At 36.3% G+C, this 19,071-nt stretch overlaps 1 protein-coding gene across 1 annotated transcript in view; it reads right to left on the bottom strand.

The window, feature by feature from the left end:
- Positions 1–19,071, bottom strand: part of KIF13B (kinesin family member 13B) — a 267,948-nt gene that overhangs the window by 104,585 nt on the left and 144,292 nt on the right. The window contains exons 15-21 of the mRNA XM_075556442.1: positions 15,342–15,428; positions 13,491–13,681; positions 10,314–10,527; positions 9,311–9,473; positions 5,179–5,325; positions 2,650–2,799; positions 2,148–2,276 (exon numbers count right to left, since the gene is read on the bottom strand). Of these exons, the coding sequence (XP_075412557.1) occupies positions 2,148–2,276; positions 2,650–2,799; positions 5,179–5,325; positions 9,311–9,473; positions 10,314–10,527; positions 13,491–13,681; positions 15,342–15,428 (1,081 nt within the window). The remainder of the gene's footprint in view (positions 1–2,147; positions 2,277–2,649; positions 2,800–5,178; positions 5,326–9,310; positions 9,474–10,313; positions 10,528–13,490; positions 13,682–15,341; positions 15,429–19,071) is intronic.

The raw sequence follows: 19,071 nt of genomic DNA, 5'->3' as shown, positions 1-19,071 counted from the left end.
GGCACAGAAATGGCTTGGATGTCTGAATAGAACACAACTGACTACCAGCACATAACCACAGAGACTGGTGAATGGGGAATGATAACATTATTCTCACTATTTATACATGTATATTTGATAGCTTCCCCCCAAATAATTTTAGGATATTCTAACTTGGTTAAAAAAAAAAAGTGTCTCATTTCCCCGGGAATATATACTTCTTTTCAGTGGCTTAAATTAAGTATAATACAATCAGATTAACCTTTACTGAATTTAGATTTTTTTTCTCTCTCAAACTAGAGTCAATGACCTTAGCATCGAAGGCCTTCTTACTATATGCAATCAACAAACCCACTGCCATTAACTCGATTCCAACTCACAGTGACCCTACAGAATAGGGTAGGACTGACACTGTGGATTTCTGAGACTGTAACTTTTTTTTTTGGATCATTTTATTGGGGGCTCATACAGCTATTATCACAATATGTACATGCATCCTCTGTGTCAGGCACAAGACTGTAACTCTTTACAGGAGAAGAAAGCCTGGTTTTGCTCCCATGGAGAAACTGGTGATTTCAAACTACCAGTGTGGTTAGCAGGCCAACACCTAACAGCTGTGCTACCAGGGTTCTGGTTACTATATGCAAAGGCCTATACAAAATCCAAAACTGAATAATTTTAGCTTTCCTGTACCCTGCAATTAATGTATAAGCTAATCCTTTCAACATCAAGTTGGATTCTAGAGATATCTACTGCAAAACAGTACTGACCTTAGGGTAAATTATGAAATAAGAATTTACACTTCTTCCTCTTCACCTTTTAGTGGCCTCCTCAATTGTACTATTGTCCCTATGCCTCTTGCTGACTCCTCTTCTGTACAAGTCTTTCTTTTAACTGGTTCCTACAAAAATTCTTAAACAAAAGCCATACTGTCCCAATAATGGGTATTCAGAAATGTATTAAGAATACTTCCTTCATTTACATAATAAACTGGGAGTGAGAATGGGGCACTACCTACACTTGAGAGTTCAGGCATGTAATAGCTTTTCTAACGTCTTCCCAGCTGAACAACTTACCCATGACAATACCAATAGCACCCTATGGAGAAAAAGCTTTATTAGTTAACAGCCTCTCCTCCAAGTTCAGCCCAAGTCTTCTTTTCCCAACGTTTTCCTTAGACTGTGCTTTCTGAGTTAATTATTTTCTTTGTGTTCCATAGAATTGGCTACCTCCATCAGGACACTTGGCTGACATAATATTGGAGTCTTTTGTTCGGTTGCATGCCTTTCCACGCACCCCTGTGTGCTATAGAGAGAGCACCTTGAAAGCAGGAACCCAGTTTTAATCATCTCAATATTTCCAGCATCTGAAACATGTTTGACAGATAATACTCAACACATATTTCAAGAAAGAAATGCATGGAAAGACAAAGAAGAAAACAATTTGGGATTGGGACATGTTTAGCACATGGGTAAAGAGAAATACAACATTTGGAAGCAGTGTCAAGAAAGACATATGACTTAGAACAGGACCAGAGCTGGGCAAATCTAAATCATCAGTAGCTAGGAAGACACCCAATTACAGGATAAAACTTATGTGGAAAAATTTAGTTTTCTCTATAGACAAGCCCTTACACAGTGTAAGATAAGATAAAATAATTATTTATAAACTATTAAGGGTGCAGGGGGAAGGGGTGAGCAGAGAGGGAGGGGAGGAGAAAAAAAGGAAACTGAGCTGATTCCAGGAACCCAAGTGGAAGGCGAATTTTGAGAATGACGAGGGCAACGAATGCATAAGGGTGCTTTACTCAACTGATGTATGTATGGATTGTGATAAGAGTTGTATGAGCCCCAATAAAAAGATTTATAAAAAAGAAAAGAAAAGCCCTGATAATTATAGAATCACTCAATATTGGAGCTCAATGGTCTAAAGAAAAGAGGTGCCTTACAACAAGAGCAGAGTTAAGTTCTTAGTAAGCAGAAACCTGACTGCCCCATAGTTCAGGATATATAGTGACATGTGATCTCTAAAAAGGCTAAATATTCGTTTTTAGAAGACAGATACTTTGAAAATATGAAAGTAAAAGAAAATAATATATTTACAAGCCTCAAATACAATCCTCAAAATCAATTATACTTCTGTACCTCTAAAATGAAACTGGGACTTACCATGCACACAAGTTTGTTCTCCTGGGTTTCTTTATCAAAGGAGATGTCTGCAGCCTCCTCACCTCCTGCAATTCTTTCTCCAATTTCACCACTGATTCGCATCACTTCTACATGCAGCCGACCTGCCACCTATAAAAATGAGTTCAGAAACTTTTAAACAAAGTTTGGTTGTCTGTTCCTTGAAATCTGCATTGTGTTTTAGACTCAAATCATTAGGTTAATGGTATGAGAAATTAGACATCTAGGTTCTAACATTTTCTTTCTCTCATAGTTCATGGCATAACCACCACAAAACACTAAAGAAACACAAGGTATTAATAGCACACACACATATAATATGTCACTACTAATAAGAATTGTTAGCAATTATAGTATCACCACCACCCTACTGTTTCTTGAGCTCTTCTCTACAAAAAAACAAGGGCTGAGGGGGGGCAGGCAGGGCAGATCTCTCCCCTCCCCACCCCCCACAAAAAAATCAAGGGCTGAAGAATGAACCAACCTCTCCCTTTTGGTTGACGATTGGAACAGCATACTGTAACTTCACATCATAGAAAAGGGACTCAAGGAAGACATTGGCCACCCCAATGAGACTGTGATTTTCCTGTTCATCATAAAATGGATCAGCACGCTTGAAGTATGACCGTATGACCTTCAAAGAAATTCAAAACAACTTTAGAAAATTACTTAAAATGAATGGATCCAACCTAACACTTTTTTGGTAGGTTCTACATTACATTATTAAACTTAACTTTCCATTCGGTCACCTGGCCCTTGTATTCTTTAGAGTAAAACAAAGTACTTGTGGAAGTATAGCATATTTGATCTACACACAATTTCTTGTTCACATTTAGAATGGAGGTCAGCATCCTTCAGCCACCATAGAGCAAACAAAATAATGCCATTTATATTTATCATGTATTCTTCTTATGTACCAATTTCACCAGAAAGCAAACAAATGAGAAATAACATACATGGACTAGACAAGAAGTAGAGTGCACTAAAGTACTCTTCATTTTTCTTTTAGGAAAGAGATTCATTATATTTATTCCATCTTACCAAATCATAAGACACATTGCTAATGAGAAGAAACCTCTTTATAAAAAAGTGGTTGACTTTCTGTACATTTAGTCTTGTTTTGTTTCTAAATTGAAATAGGAAAGGGATACAGAAGAGATTGTAGAAAATGCATTAGCAAACATGTTATATAGCTAGAAGAAGTCATTGTTGTTAAGGAAGGTATGGTAAATGAGCATTTTTCAAAGCAAGAGGCAAAGGAAATAATCAACTCTATAAGATAACAGGTCTAGCAGTATTGAAAATATATAAAACCAGACATATGATATATACCTATTTTAAACCTAAATAGAGAAATTTTCTCCTTGAAGAGGGAACACCAAAGTACAGTTCCACAGCATCTACTTTCGGAACAAAACTACCAAAAATGTTCCTGATAGTGTAAATATCAAGATGCCACATACTTCTAATTAAAAAAATATTTTGCAAGGTTATATTTTGTGTTGATAAGTAGAAAAAGATATGTCCTAAAGAAATTCACAGTCCACAACAGAAAAGTGGGTGAAGGGAAACCTCAGGCAGTGTAAGATATGACAAAATAATAATAATTTAGAAATTTTAAATGAGGAGGTGATACCAAGGGCTTAAGTAGAAAGCAAATGTTTTAAGAATGATGACGGCAATAAATGTACAAATGCTATTGACAAAAAAAAGGATGATGGCAACATATGTACAAATGTGCTTAATACAATGGATGTATGGATTGTTATAAGAGAATGTAAGAGCCCCCAATAAAATGACTTACTAAAAAAAAGTGCTAAAACAAAAAAGAAATTCACAGTCCAGTACAAAAGACAAATGCACGCAGAAATCAGAATAGGTTAAAAAGAAAAGTTGTGTGATATGAGTTGTACGAGCCCCTAATAAAATGTAAAAAAAGAAAAGGGAAAAAAAAGAAAATGATTAGGGCAAAGAATGTACACATGTGCTTTATACAATTGATGTATGTATATGTATGGATTGTGATAAGAGTTGTATGAGCCCCTAATAAAATGTTTAAAAAAAAAAAAAGAAAAGTTTCTAACTATCTTAAAGTGGATTTAAATCCTTACACAAATGCAAATATAAGTCTCTTATGATTCAGCAATCTCTTTACCGGGTATATACCCTAAAGAAATTAAGAATATAAGATGAACAGATATATGTACACCAATGTTTAGTGTAGCTATTCCACAATAGCAAAAACATGGAAACAGCCAAAAATCTCAACTACAGAGGAACGGATAAAGAATCTCTGCAACATTTATACTATGGAATTTTATGCATCAATAAAAAAACAATAAAAGCTCTCTTAAACAACATAAGACATAGACAAAACTACAGAAACATTATGCTTAATAAATTCAATCTTTCAAATATAAATATTTAATATCACCATTGTTATAAGGAAAGACTAAGAAGTAACATGTTTATACACCAATAGATAAGATTTGATGACTATAAGGAGGTCAAGAACAGAGATAGGAACAGGAAGAGGAGTCACGGGGAGGGATGAAGAATAAATGGAGGGTTTAACAATATACTGCTACTGATTTCATTTTTTGAGATGGGCTGTGTTATATACACACACATACATACATAATACATACATATAGTATGTTTCTTTAAAAACAAACCCCAACATTTTTAAATCACTACAGATTCCTTATCTCGCAAATGTAAATTGTGGTTTGAGTGGATTTTTAAAAAAAGAGGAAAAGTAGAATGGAAATAGACGGAGTCTTTAGTGACAAGTTCATCTCAAACCACATATAACCTAGAAGCAAAAAGATGCCCAGAGAACTAGGCTCTTAAAATTAGTTTAGCCTATTAGATTTAGAGGTTTAAAATATATTTTATTCTAGAAACAGGTATTTTGTTAAGATAAACAATTTTCCCCCTGAAGTGGGTAGGCCTGTTCCTACTTGATTCCTTCCATGATTATCACTTAGGCAATTTTTCTCAAATAACTTACTGGAGAATCTTCTTCACACTCTTTCCATTCCTGATACAGGTCTCTCATGTCCAATAACCTGTTGTCCAACTTTTCCAGTGACCAAATCTGTTTCCCTTTTCCTTTTCTTCTCACTTGGATTGCAGGTTCACTAAGAAGAGAGCCTCTCTGTAAAGACAATGAAAGTGCCCAGATGAAACAGAAACATTATCCGTCATGGAAGTAAACCTGAACATCCTGAGATCTGCCGGTCAATGTTATCAGGCCAAAACAGAGATTACCAACTTTGTTAATCACAAAGCTTACCAAAAAGGTTACAAACTCAATATAATAAATGGCTTTTTAATCTACCTGAAACCAAAATTTAAGTTTCAAGTTTACATATAAAATTAAATTTTTAATCATTTTATTCATGGCTCATACAACTCATCACAATCCATAAATACATCAATTGTATAAAGCACATTTGTACACTTGTTACATAAAATTAAATTTTGATTGCAGATGGCCGTACATTTTCATTGAAAACCCAAAAGACTAGATTACATTTAAGGAGAAGTTAAAAATGACAGCATCTGATTTAAGTATTTGTATTACCCCCCATTTTTAATGGATTAAAAAAAAGCACTATTTGGAGTAACTGACAAGAGATAGCTTCCTGGGGTGTATGGTTTAGAAACTATCTTTTACCACACAAAAGTGAAATTTTTTTTTGGATATGTTATATCCTAATGTGGTACAAAATACAAAATGTTTAAACTAGTAAACTAAAAAGTCACAGCCATTTGGACGCAACACATTATGTCAGTTTCCAAAGTTAACTTATACATACACAGAGCTAGAGTTTATTATGACAACAGAATGGAACTAGATAGTGTTTGTTGTGCAATATGGGGAGTGTAACTGTTCACTTTATTGCTCCCCTAGAGATTATTCTTCAGTTCTTTATTCAATTTAGATTTACTCTCCCAATTTATCTACTATTCAGATATGTCTACGTAGAATTTTGGAGAAGTGGTGTGGAATACATGATTCTTTCCTTAACTACTTCCTTGTAATCACTTCCCGCAAAGAGAATCTCATAATTAAACAAAGATTTGAAAAATTATCCTGGTCTGGAGCCCAGCTATCAAAAGATATAGTATCTGGGGTCTTAAAGGCAAATAAGTGGTCATCTAGCTCAGAAGCAACAAAGCCCACAGGGAAGAAGCACACCAGGCTGTGCGATCACGAGGTGTCAAAGGGATCAGGTTTCAGGCATCATCAGAACAAAAAATCACATCATTGTGAATGAGGGGGGGAGTGCGGAGTAGAGACCTAAAGCCCATTTGTAGGCCACTGGACATCCCCTTACAGAAGGGTAGTGGGGAGGAGACGAGCCAGTCAGGGTGCGATGTATCAATGATGAATAATGCAACTTTCCTCTAGTTCCTAAATGCTTCCACCCCACCCACTATCATGATCCCAATTCTACCTTACAAATATGGTTAGAACAGATTATTTACACTGGTACAGATAGGAACTAGAAACACAGGGAATCCAGGACGGATGATCCTTTCAGGACCTGTGGTAAGAGTGGTGATAAAGGGAGGGTGGAGGGAGGGTGAGTTGTACAGGGGGAACCAATTACAAGGATCTACATATAACCTCCTTCCTGGGAGACGGAAAACAGAAAAGTGAGTGAAGACAGTGCAAGATATGACAAAATAATAATCTATCAATTATCAAGAATTCATGAGGGAGAGGGGAACAGGGAGGGAGGGGAAAAAATCAGGAGCTGGTGCCAGGGGGTTAGGTGGAGAGCAAATGTTTTGAGAATGATGAGGGCAATGAATGTACAAATGTGCTTTACACAATAGATGTATGTATGGATTGTGATGAGTTGTATGAGCCACGAATAAAATGATTAAAAAAATTATTCTGGTCAAAAAGTAAAATTATTTCATATATTTTAAATGCCCCTCTATCATACATTGTCGGCTAGGGAATAAGCATGAGCATTTCATTACTAATCTGTGAGTAGCACTTTTCTCAGGCAGGATGCTAGGACTAGAACCAAAGGACAATATGGTTTGGCTATCAGGAATTGACCGTCTGCAATTAACAACAGTGAATGAAAAACAGAAAAAATAAAGGTTTACTCCTTGCCAAAAATATGCCCAGGAAGAGGTGACTACCAAGGACAAAGAAGCAGAATGAAAGGCTATGCTCACAGCATTATCAGATGTTAAATGAATAAGAATTTCCAAACACCAAGAAAAAAGTTTTAATTGGACTGAAAATGAACTCTTTAAGAAATAACTTCCTTATTCAGCTCCTCACTCTGGTTGAAATTTGAGGACACTTACCTACAAGGGTCAGTCAAAAAGTATTGTGATAAAGTTATAGAAACCGGTACTGAATGCAGTGTTTCCATCTTGCTAACCCTTTCCCAAAGAATTCTGTATCCTTCTATCCACACATCAAAACAGCAGTTTTGGCATCCTTGAGGGGCACAAATTATTTTCCTTTACAATGTTCTTTCCATTTGGGAAACAAAAAAGATGTATGAAGGGGCAAGATAAGTGTTGTAGGATGGATGGGGTAAGGTTTGCCAATGGAATTCTCAATGGCTGACACTTGCTACCTTCCAAAACTGAGCAGGTACACTTTCGTGATGGGGGAAAAACATTCTTGACATAACTTCCCTGGCCTTTTCACCACCAATGCAGGTTTCAATGTTCTGAGACCTTCATAATCAGCTCTGCCCTTCAAAAAATATATCAAGATTACTCCTTTGAAATAAAAAATAGTCATAACCTTTTGCATTTAAATGGCCTAGCAAATCTGCTCCGAAGCCACTGGTTTAGCTGGGCTTTCTTTGAAGGCACACTAACCACACTAAGGCAAGTGTTATTGCTGAGAGAACTTAGCTGCACCCCCCCAGTGCAGTTTAACACAGAGAGATGTTTAAACACAGTGTGTTCACGGTGCACATAAGTCTTGGCAGTACTATGTGAACAGAAATGGTTGTGTCATGTGCCATTATCTGCTACACCTTAGGATACACCTCTGGCTCTATACCTACTACCCATAATTAAATGTATTCCATTATTTATGTCTATGACTCCTATCTAGAATTTTCACTACTTACAAGAAGCAAATGAATAAACTTCTAAGTGGATAAGATCATCCACATTATAAAATATATATCAAAAGATAACATATATCAAAAGAATCTATCAATATATATCATAAAGTAATAATATCATATTCACAAATACTTATACTGGGAAAAACATTGACCTAGATGCTGTGCTGTCATAAAAGAAAAAAAGATGTGTTTCTTGCTCTCAAATTAGAATAAAACATCCAAGAAAAACTGATGAAAGTTTGGCCTTGTGCAATTATCAGGAAAAATAAAATAAACGGTCCCTCAAAAACTCAGTCATCTGAATGCAAAATTCTACCTAATGCACTGGGAAATGATATGTGAACATGAGCAATAGCTAGAAAACAATCTCCCCCCCCCAAATTAAAACAACTAAATGGTACAGAAGGCAAGATGTCATAGAGCTTGCCTTCTACATTTATGATGCTTATTGCTTTATACAAAAAGAAATTTGTGATCTTGAAGATGCATATGCAGTGATAAATGGCTTTATAGAGTACTTCACTATCAAGTAGAAAGAACAATGCTATAGGTAAAATGAATACCTAACTTTGTTGGAGGGGGGAGATGTTGTAGGGTAATTACAGACTAAAGGGAAAAAATTTTTTTAAACTGGGGGTGATTAATCAGGGAAGAATTCTCAAACATAATTTCAGCACATTTGAAGACAAAGAGTTGAGACTAAACTGGCAGGGTAGGAGATGCTAAGAATGGTTAAGAGTATATTCCTAGTGAATAAAGAAAAGATATGCACAAAAACAGAGAAATAAAAATTACTGAATAACTTGAGAAAGAAGGAGTGAGTGGGAGAGGGAGAGGCAGTGAAGGGAGGGAGGGAGGTTGGGGAGACACAGAAAGTGAGACTACATTAAGGAAGACATGGATAGGGATATTATGGCATACCCACTGGTATTAACACCGATAGCAGTGCTACTTAATTAAATAAAGCAAATTTAGTCATTAATATGCACTCCCCTTTCTCTCAATTAATGGCAACCTCACCTTCCTGTTGGCATCAAGGCTAGAAGCTGGAATCTGTAGGGTAACTTTATATTCTGTTCTTTTATCCAGTTCTTCTGCAATATAACTAGCTTCTCTCACCAAGAGATTGGCTTTAACAATTTGTTCCCTCAACTTCATCAGGCTATTGTTCAGTGTTGCTTCTCTAAAAAAGAGGTGGCAAGGAGTAAGAAAAAGAAAATATGCAAAGCAGCACATTATAATGCCAACATACAAACCCCACTTTAAAATTACATTTTGTACAGGGACTATATTACTGACACCAACCCATGCACATACTTGTATCTGGACTACCTGATAAATACTAGTGTATACACTGCAATAAACCGATCTTCTGTTGGGCAGCAGTGCTTTTGGGACTTAGCTGTGAATACAAATTGCCCGAAGATTCTGACTTAGTAGGTCTCAGGGGGCAGGTAACGGGGATGAGTATCAGAGATTCTGTTTTTCTCTATTCTCCAGGTCATCGAGTGCCACCTGCCTGCAGACCAAACTCTAAAGCTGCAGGCCTGCAATAAAACATTTCAATGCAGTGCAAATTAGCCTATGTACAGATCAAACTTGCCATCCAAACCTCATCCAATCCAAACCTCATCACATTTTGCCTACATAAGGCTAACCTATCCAGATAAGCAACGTTCTTCCCAAGCCCCCCCCCCCCATATTCTCTTTTTTTTAAGGCATCTAACCAGGCTTCATAGCCTAAAGGATAATACAGACAGTCCCAGGTTACTAACATCCAATTTTCATACGAATAGCTATGAAATCAACTCCCTTAAACTCTATTATATGAAAATTTTTATGTACATTCAATGATTTGCAATAATGGACAATGCTATAGTGGGCACCAAAATATTATGACATTATGTTATATTAAATGCTTAAGTGTTATCTGATTCAATCTTTCTATTCAAATCTTGTCAAGATGGGTCAAGGTAATGAGGATGTATGTAATGTACGTAACATTCTTCCATGCATCACCTACCTTTCCTCAGCCCACTGTCTTAAGCGCTGTTGGGCATTGGGTGAGTGGAAAGAGAACCTGTCCATGCTACTACGATAGTTTTGCTTCTCAGGAGATAGTCTTCTTCGTAACTGCTCCAGTTCATGTTCATACATGATCCTCTGGCGTTCTAAAGCTGATCGTTTTTCTTCTTCATGCTGTTGTTCCAGGCTACTCAACAGTGACTGCATTGGATCTAAAAGAGTTTTGTTTTTTAAGGTAAACAATATATATAATATATATTTTCCCCCCAATGTTGCCCTATATTATTATGTTGGTTAAAAACATGAAATAATATCTGGATTCTAAAATTTTCATATTACATTGTAGAAATTATAATATGGGTTAGATAATAAAAATATTAGGGAATTATAATTAACTATATTAGATATGATTATGCTTATATAAAAGACAATCCTTATGCAAAGCTTATGTAGATGAATGTGCTTATTCTTATAAGATGTATGTTAAAGTGTTAAGAGATGACGTATATGAGCGAATATCCCAAAAAAATGGAATTATTTTTTTCAAAGCTACCGTATATACTCAAGTTATTAGTCGACCCGAATTCAGCAGAGGCATCTAATTTTACCACAAAAACTGCATCAAAAAGGTGCTGGAAAAAAATGTGCTGAAAAACTTGTCTTATATACAAATATATATGGTATGTATTTAAATTTTTTGGCAAGTTAACCATACCAGCTTCAAAGTCCTCTCCATTACACTTAATATATTTGTTAAATCTGCAATTCCATTCTTGGAAACATTTTTCAAACTCCTCTGTTTGGATGGCTGCCAGTACCGCCCCTATTTTTTCTACACCTCTTCTATCTCATCAAATAGCTGTCCTTTCATGTTCCTCTTCATTCGCGGAGACAAAAAGAAGTCACACGGAGCAAGGTCAGGTGAGTAAGGTGCGTGGGACAAGAGAGGCATGCTGTTTTTTCCCAAAAATTGGTGCACTGAGATGGCTGCATAAGCAGGTGCATTGTCATGGTGGCAAAACCAGTCTCTGTCTGCTACAGATCAAGCCTGGTTGTCACAAACTGTTATACAATTTTTTCCGAAACTCTAAATAGAAAGCTTGATTAACAGTCTGACTTGGTGAAATGAACTACAAATGCACTAGAAGTCCACATTTTTGTCCCTTTGGGAAGTTGGCAGATGTCTAGAACAAGGTTTGTTATCAGTCGATGTTTCACCTTTTTTTGAAATGAGAAAAACACTCATACACTTGGGTTTCTCCCATAGCGCTGTCCTTGTAAACTGTGTTCAACATCACAGCAGTTTCTGTGGCATTTTCCCCAAGCAGGAAACAAAATTTCACAGCCACATGCTGTTCTCTTAAATTTTCCCACAAAAAATGAGGTTTCAGAGAAACTGCTTTTACAAGAAAATTCACGGTGACCAGAGAGAACCTTCTGCACTAACTCAGAGCCATTTGCTCCATGCTCACCTAGCAGGAAAAAGCATACTCTGAAAGCTCCACTCTCCCAGCACAATTCCAGTTTTTTTGGGTACCCCCTCACATGATACCTACAACCTATTTTCAAATCATTTTCCAAAAATAAGTATAAAGATAAGAATAGAAATATGTTAACAATTATTGAATCTAACTGGTAAACATATAAGTATTAACAATTTTATATATTTGAGAATTTTCAGAATAAAACAATATAAAAATTCCATACTACATTAATGGAGTTTAACATAATAAAAACCTTAAGTCACTTTATCTTTTTCATGACAAGGGTTTACAATGTATAACAAAATTTGAAGTTATACTCCTTGGAGAAAATAAGGAAGTAAGAAAACAGGTAATAGTGACATAAACAATATAGAAATGTAGCAAATGGAAAGGAAAATTGAATTAGTTTATGCTAGGGTCACATACACTTGCTTGTTTCATTAACTCCACAAACATTTACTAAGCACTTAATATGTTCCAAGCATTATTCTAGATGTTAAGTAAACAATATAGAATAAGACACATTCTCAGTCCTTAAAAAGTTAGAACTTCCCATTTTAAGGAAATTATTTGACTAGTTCAAAATTACACAAACATGAAATATTCATAAAAACAGCAAGAAAGCTTATAGTTCTTCATATCTTATTTCAAGATATTTTATATAAGTAGAACATAAGGCTGCAAACTACCAAACGTTTAACCATGCTATGCAATGCCATATTAAAAATAAATTTAAGAATTAAAAAGCAGATCATATGGGTAATATCCTTTGAAATCTAGAAATTAGCCAAATGGTTTTAACCCTTGTTTTCTGTTTTAAAGTACCAACCTAATTAATATCACAAGATTCAACTTGGAATAAGTTAAGTTTTCCATATTCTCAAGTTCATCTAAATTGGTTATATGCCAAGATATTTTCTTTTTTTTTTTGCCAAGCTAATTTCTATATTAAAAAGCTGGTCTATTCTATGTTCTACATATAACCTGAGATATGGCAAATAATCCAGAAATAATAATAATAAAGTACCAGTCGAGGTTCACGCCTGGAAAATTTTATCACTAAGAAGAAGCATTGCAGTGACTTGACTATACATGAAAAGAATTAAAGACTTTATAAAATATAATAAATTAGGGAATCCAGGGCGGATGATCCCTTCAGGACCAGGGGTGTGAGTGGCGATACTGGGAGGGTTAAGGGAGAGTGGGTTGGAAAGAGGGAACCAATTACAAGGATCTACATGTGACCTCCTCCCTGGGGGATGAACAACAGAAAAGTAGGTGAAGGGAGACGTCGGACAGGGCAAGATATGACAAATAATAATTTATAAATTATCAAGAGCTCATGAGGGAGAGGGGAGCGTAAAGGGAGGGGAAAAAAATGAGGACCTGATGCCAGGGGCTTAAGTGGAGAGCAAATGTTTTGAGAATGATGAAGACAATGAATATACAGATGTGCTTTACACAATTGATGTATATATGGATTGTGATAAGATTTGTATGAGCCCCTAATAAAACAATTTAAAGTGTATATATATATATATACACACATACAATAAATTATTAAAGCCAATGGAATCTAAAGAACAGAAATATACTTCCTTTCTTAATAACATTTAAAAGGGTTCTTTCTTAAACATTTGAACACTTTGCCAATTTTAAGGGATTCTAAAGGATACAACAGATTCGCTCACCATTATTCCCAAGAGCCTTCATGGTGACTTCCATCTGTGCATATTCATAATTGAAGTTAATTTCACTGGACACCTCACTGGAGGAATCGCCATCTACATCTAGCTGCTCAGAACTGCTATCATTCTTCATAGAGTTGCCATGGTCATCATCCTCTTTTTCGATTTTCTTTTTCTTCTTAGGCAAATTAAGTCTGGGGGAAGTAGAGAAAGAATATTCTCCTGTAAACAAAGATGCTTACTCCATTATATTCATTAAATATTGGTATTTGCTAAGGTGCCATGTGGGATTACCATGTAAGTACAAGGCAATTACTGAAGTCAAGAAGACTATATTCCAGGAGCAGAAACAAGAATACATGTAGTCTAATACACTAGGTCACACACACTACTGTTACAAGGTACGTGGTAAAGAAAAGCTGAGGACCAGACCACATTCACAGGTCTGATAGGATTGTTAGAACCCCCAACAAAAGGGCCCCTAGTCATCCCTCAAATCTGGACCTGAATTCACTCCTTCCCTTTTTCCTTCCCCGCTCCCCCTTTCAGCTTTCCCCCCATATCACTTCTTGTATTCAGAGCTATTTCACTGGATAAATGCTGTCCTTTTGATCTCATCTGGCTAACTGAAGTAAAGAGTGCTATCTCTCTGTTACTACGGTTCACCTTAAAGGCTAGTTTGGTCCAATGTTGAAGGTAAGATACTTTCTTTTTCAACCAAGAGGAAAATTCTGGTAAATAACACATAAGTGGAGGTCTGTTGGAGACTCTGGGAAGACTTCTGCTTTCAAATTAATGTACAGTCAAGGCTAGCACTGCTACACCCTCTTTTTCTTACCATTTCCTTGAGTGAGGTTTGGTGGCTGACATGAAGTAGTCATAAAGAAAATCACAAAAGTTCAGCAAGGGCATTTGTGAGTTCAGCAAGGGCGATTAGCCATTGCCAACAACCCTTCAGATTTCCTGGTATATAAGCTATTACAATCAAGTTTGCCATTACTTGCAGCTGAAAGCATTGCTAAGCGAAAGATGAACCTTATTTTATTGCTAAGGAAACTAAAGACATGACTACTTTTTAAAATAAATAAAATTAGCATGTCAGAAAAGAATTAATGGAAAGATAAATTAAAGTTAATGAAAGATTACTGTACCATGTAGCATACCAATCTTCTTCCACATGGAAAGAAACAAAGAAAAATTATCCAAGCAAATTCGTTATTCATCCTTTATGTTCCTAGAGTTTAAACCATTTATGTGTGTTAAAGGTGTGTTGTGTGTGCACACACACACACACACACACACACATATATACTTTTTTTTTTTAATGTACCACCATCGAGTTAATGCTGACTCATAGCAACCCCCTGTGAGTTTTCAAGACGGTAACTGTTTATGAGAGTAGAAAGCTCAGTCTTTCTCTTGTGGAGCTGCTGGTGGTTTTGAACTACCAGTCCAACTCACAACCTCTACACCACCAGGGCTCCTCTACTTATATAAATAGGTGAGTTTAAACCATACATGTATGAGTTAAAGTGTATTTGTGTGTATGTATACTTTTATATATAAAGTTTTATATATATATAGTTTTAATATCCATATCTATATAACAGTGGTATATAGGTATATATACTTATATATACATATATATAGTGGTGTTTTTACATAGGGTCATTAGAACCAACTGGACACCACCTAATGTTGACAATACACATACACATACACATATATGCAATAAATAAATATAAATAGAATACAATTGTTATGCAGTTGTTTCATTTGTATATATATTTTGTTCTAATATTGAGTATAATTTTCAATATTTTCTCCCTTACAGGGCCATGAACAATGTCTTACCTGAAGAAGTGGTTGTTTCCCCATAATATCCTGTCCCCATGGTGTAGTTGTATAGGACTGGAGACACAAGAGCCATTTACAAATGTTCTGTGGGGAAAAGAGGTCAAGCACATGTAAATAATGATTATCTTGTCTTCTACTGAAGGAAAAATGATAAATTTCCCAAAACAAAACCAGATTTGGGTGAATTTTTTTGGTATATATTTTCTTCTTTGATGACTTACCTAAAATGCTCATCGTAATAAGTATAAAAATTATTATCCTCTATCTTTTCAAAATCCTAAATCTGTTACACAGGCAGTATCTGCCTTACACCAGGGTTTTGACAGTTGAATACCTTTTATTTTCCTTTCAGTTTTATTATTGCTTTTTCATTATAAAGATTTTTTAATCTGATCTTTATTTGTCTCTGGTGATTGGAATCACAACATATAAACTTATAGATGTATTTTAACATTGTATGTAGTATATATTACTAACAATAGAATAAAAGAGACAGTTCATTTTCTTCCTCTAGTTAACTTTTTCAAATCCTGAGGGAAGGGAACAGGTTAAAAAAAAAGCTTATTTTCTGAATACAAAACAAGCATGACTCTCTCCAAATTCAAACTACTCAGTTCTACAAACTGGAATAAAGTTCTCTCGTTCCTCCTCACCGCCTTCCACTCTCACCCCCCATAACCTTACTCATCTTTCAATGGCAGTTTTGCTACTCTTTCCGCTTTAAAGCGGTCAACCAGTCTATTTTCTTTAAACTTCTTAAGCACTTACCTGGTTTTATAGTGCTCATTATTTTTCATTTATTTACAAAATACAAAATCTTTATCTAGCTTTCACTCACCATGTAGAATTTTAAACACTAAAACTAACTGATCTTTAGACGCCTGTAGTTTGATGATTCAAAGCACAGATGCGAAAAAAACCTACACTGTGATTAATTAAGTAGATAGAGTACATAACTAAAATTAACATAATTTAGCCTTTATGGCCACTAATTCTTTAAACATATGTGAAGAGATTAATAAAGGCAAAAATCTATACGTATTAACTTTTTTAATCCACAGCATTTAGACTCTAGTAAGTAACAGCATGACTCTAATAGGAAGATGTGTTCTATGAGAGTCTCCAAAATCAAAACTATTTTCATACTAACCCTGACAGGCTAATGGTTGAGCATTGGGCTGCTGGAATAGACATTACTTAGAATGCTTTATGCGATAAAGTAAAAAGTAAATAAAAGTACACCAATTGTAAAGGATATGTACAAACTGGGTTTTCAGACTTATATTTTCTTGAAAGTGAACAAAGTAAGCATGCTACTTGAAATAAGAGTTGACAGCTTATCAATGTTGCCAATGATAAAATTCACACTTTTGAGTAAAAATTAAAATGTGGGTAAGCCTATGTCAGTGTCCTCTGGCCAGAATCTACCAGGAACATACTTATATTTGCAAATGCTGTATTTATTACCTGTTGCATGGAGAGAAAAGACTCACTGTGGGAAAGCAGCAAGTGTCTCAGTAAGGGAGTAAAAGAACATACTATGGGACTTGGGCTTTGGTCGGACAATTTGGGGGAAGAGGTGGTTTAGTTTGCTGCAGAATAGATACTTCCAGAATGCAGAGATCATTATAGGACTGGGTTCTCGGTAAATCTTACTTATAGCGAGGAGAAACAAGAACAAGGACACAGCTGTAAATGATGGAGAAATAGCTGCTAAAATGAGACATGTTTGTTACTTTTAAAGTAGTTAAGTGGCTTTGTTTTGGTTTTGTCTGTACTTAAAATTACTAAACAGCCTTTGTCATATTTTTTTTAGTTTTATTGGCATATAATCCACATGTCATACAACCCAATAGCTCAGATATATTTAAAAAGAGTTGCACAATCATCACCTCTGAGCAGTCTGGTACAAAGCTGACATTCTGTGAGACAGTTTCTAACTAAGAGGAGAATAACACGACCTAGCTCTAGTGCCAGGCCAGTTTCTTGATAATAGGGGCAGCTCTTGATTGTCTTTTGTGCTTCATCAGAGTGTGATAGCTTCGGGAATTCTCAGAGAAACTGTTGTCCTGCTGTGTTAGTGATCAAATTGGATTCTGGAGGCAGAGAAATCATGACAATTCCCCAATGAGTCTCCAATTGGGTCTGAAGAGACCAAAGTCATGCCTAGGATGCTGCAGCCCCACGGGGGACCCACACTGGAGACCACAGCACACCACCCAACTTGATTTCCATCTTGCTAAAACCAGATCATGGAGTCAAGTGACGTGTATTTTGACATGTACAAGGGTCAGGTTTGTTCCCTGTTACTTTTAACCTTTCATTTTACCTTTTGTTGTTTGCTTCTGAGAGATCAAATCTAAAGACTATACACACACCTCTGTTTATTGGAGCAATACTCACAATATCAAAAAGATGAAAACAATCTAAATGTCCATCCATGGATCAATGAATAAGCAAATTGTGAAACATGAATACAATGAAACATTGCAGCCATAAAAAATAATGCTGAGCTGTGTGATTGAGTTAGTTAAAGTTTATTGTGCCAACCTAGCTGATAAACACATGTGGGGTTAATTGCCTTTCTGGTTCTCAGGTCTCTTGCTTTCTGATGGTCAGACCAGAGTGCAGCTGCGTTAGCCAGTTCCCGGCTTCAGCTGACAAGGTTCACTTCCTACAAGACATCCCCAAGGAGAAGCTGCATGGACCTACCCCAACGCCGCCCTGAGTGCTGGAGCAGCCATGAGGAGACCGCTGTCAGCACTGAGATGCTTACACATTCACTGATTCCTCCTGCAGTTGGCGTTGTAGTGTGTGTTTTGTGAGAAGGAGGAGGACTTTATAGATTGGTGTCGGACATATGGGTTAATGTTGGACTTGTGGGTTTGGGCAGCACTGGGTTGGGATGTTTTCTTGATGAACACTTAACCTTTATATAAAACTCTCTCTTATACATGAGTTTCTGTGGATTTGTTTCTCTAAAGTACGCAGACTAACACAGTGATCAAGAGGTGTCAACAGGATCAGGTATCAGGAGACCCAAAGCAAACAATCATATGGATGCAAATGAGGGTGGGGGCAGAGTGGGGACCCAAAGCTCATTTTTAGAAAATTGGACATCCCCTCACAGAAGGGTCATAAGGAAGGGACAAGCCAGCTAGGGTAAAGTATAGCACTGACAAAGCACAATGTTTCTCTAGTTCTTTAATGATCCCTTCCTCCACATTATCATGACCCCAGTTCTACCTTACATATCTGGCTAGACCAGAGCATGTACACTGATACAGATAAGCTCTTGACACATGGAATCCAAGACAGATTAATACCACCACCACCACCAGGAACAATAATGAGAGTAGGGTTATCATGAGGGTACGGGAAAGGAAGATGCGGGGAGAAAGAGGGAACTGATTGCAATGATCGACAAATATCACCACCCGCACCACCCACCCAGGGTGACGAACAACAGAAACATGGGTGAGGAGACAAGATATCCCTTAAAATGATTAAACATAATAATGCTGGGTGCTCACAAATACACAGAACACGGATGAAACCAGATGTTATGTGGAGTAAAGTTAAGTCAATCATAAATGGACAAATAGTGTATGATCTCTGTTACAAAAAGACAAGAATATTCCCCACCCCGAGGGGGACAAACAACAAAAACGTGGGTGAAGGGAGACAGGGGATGGTGTAAGATATGAAGATAACAATAATTTTAATT

The sequence above is a fragment of the Tenrec ecaudatus genome, chromosome 8, assembly GCF_050624435.1.
Source record: "Tenrec ecaudatus isolate mTenEca1 chromosome 8, mTenEca1.hap1, whole genome shotgun sequence".
In the NCBI taxonomy this organism is placed as follows: domain Eukaryota; kingdom Metazoa; phylum Chordata; class Mammalia; order Afrosoricida; family Tenrecidae; genus Tenrec; species Tenrec ecaudatus.
Note: the sequence above shows the minus strand (reverse complement) of the source record. Positions and strands in the feature narration are given on the sequence as shown.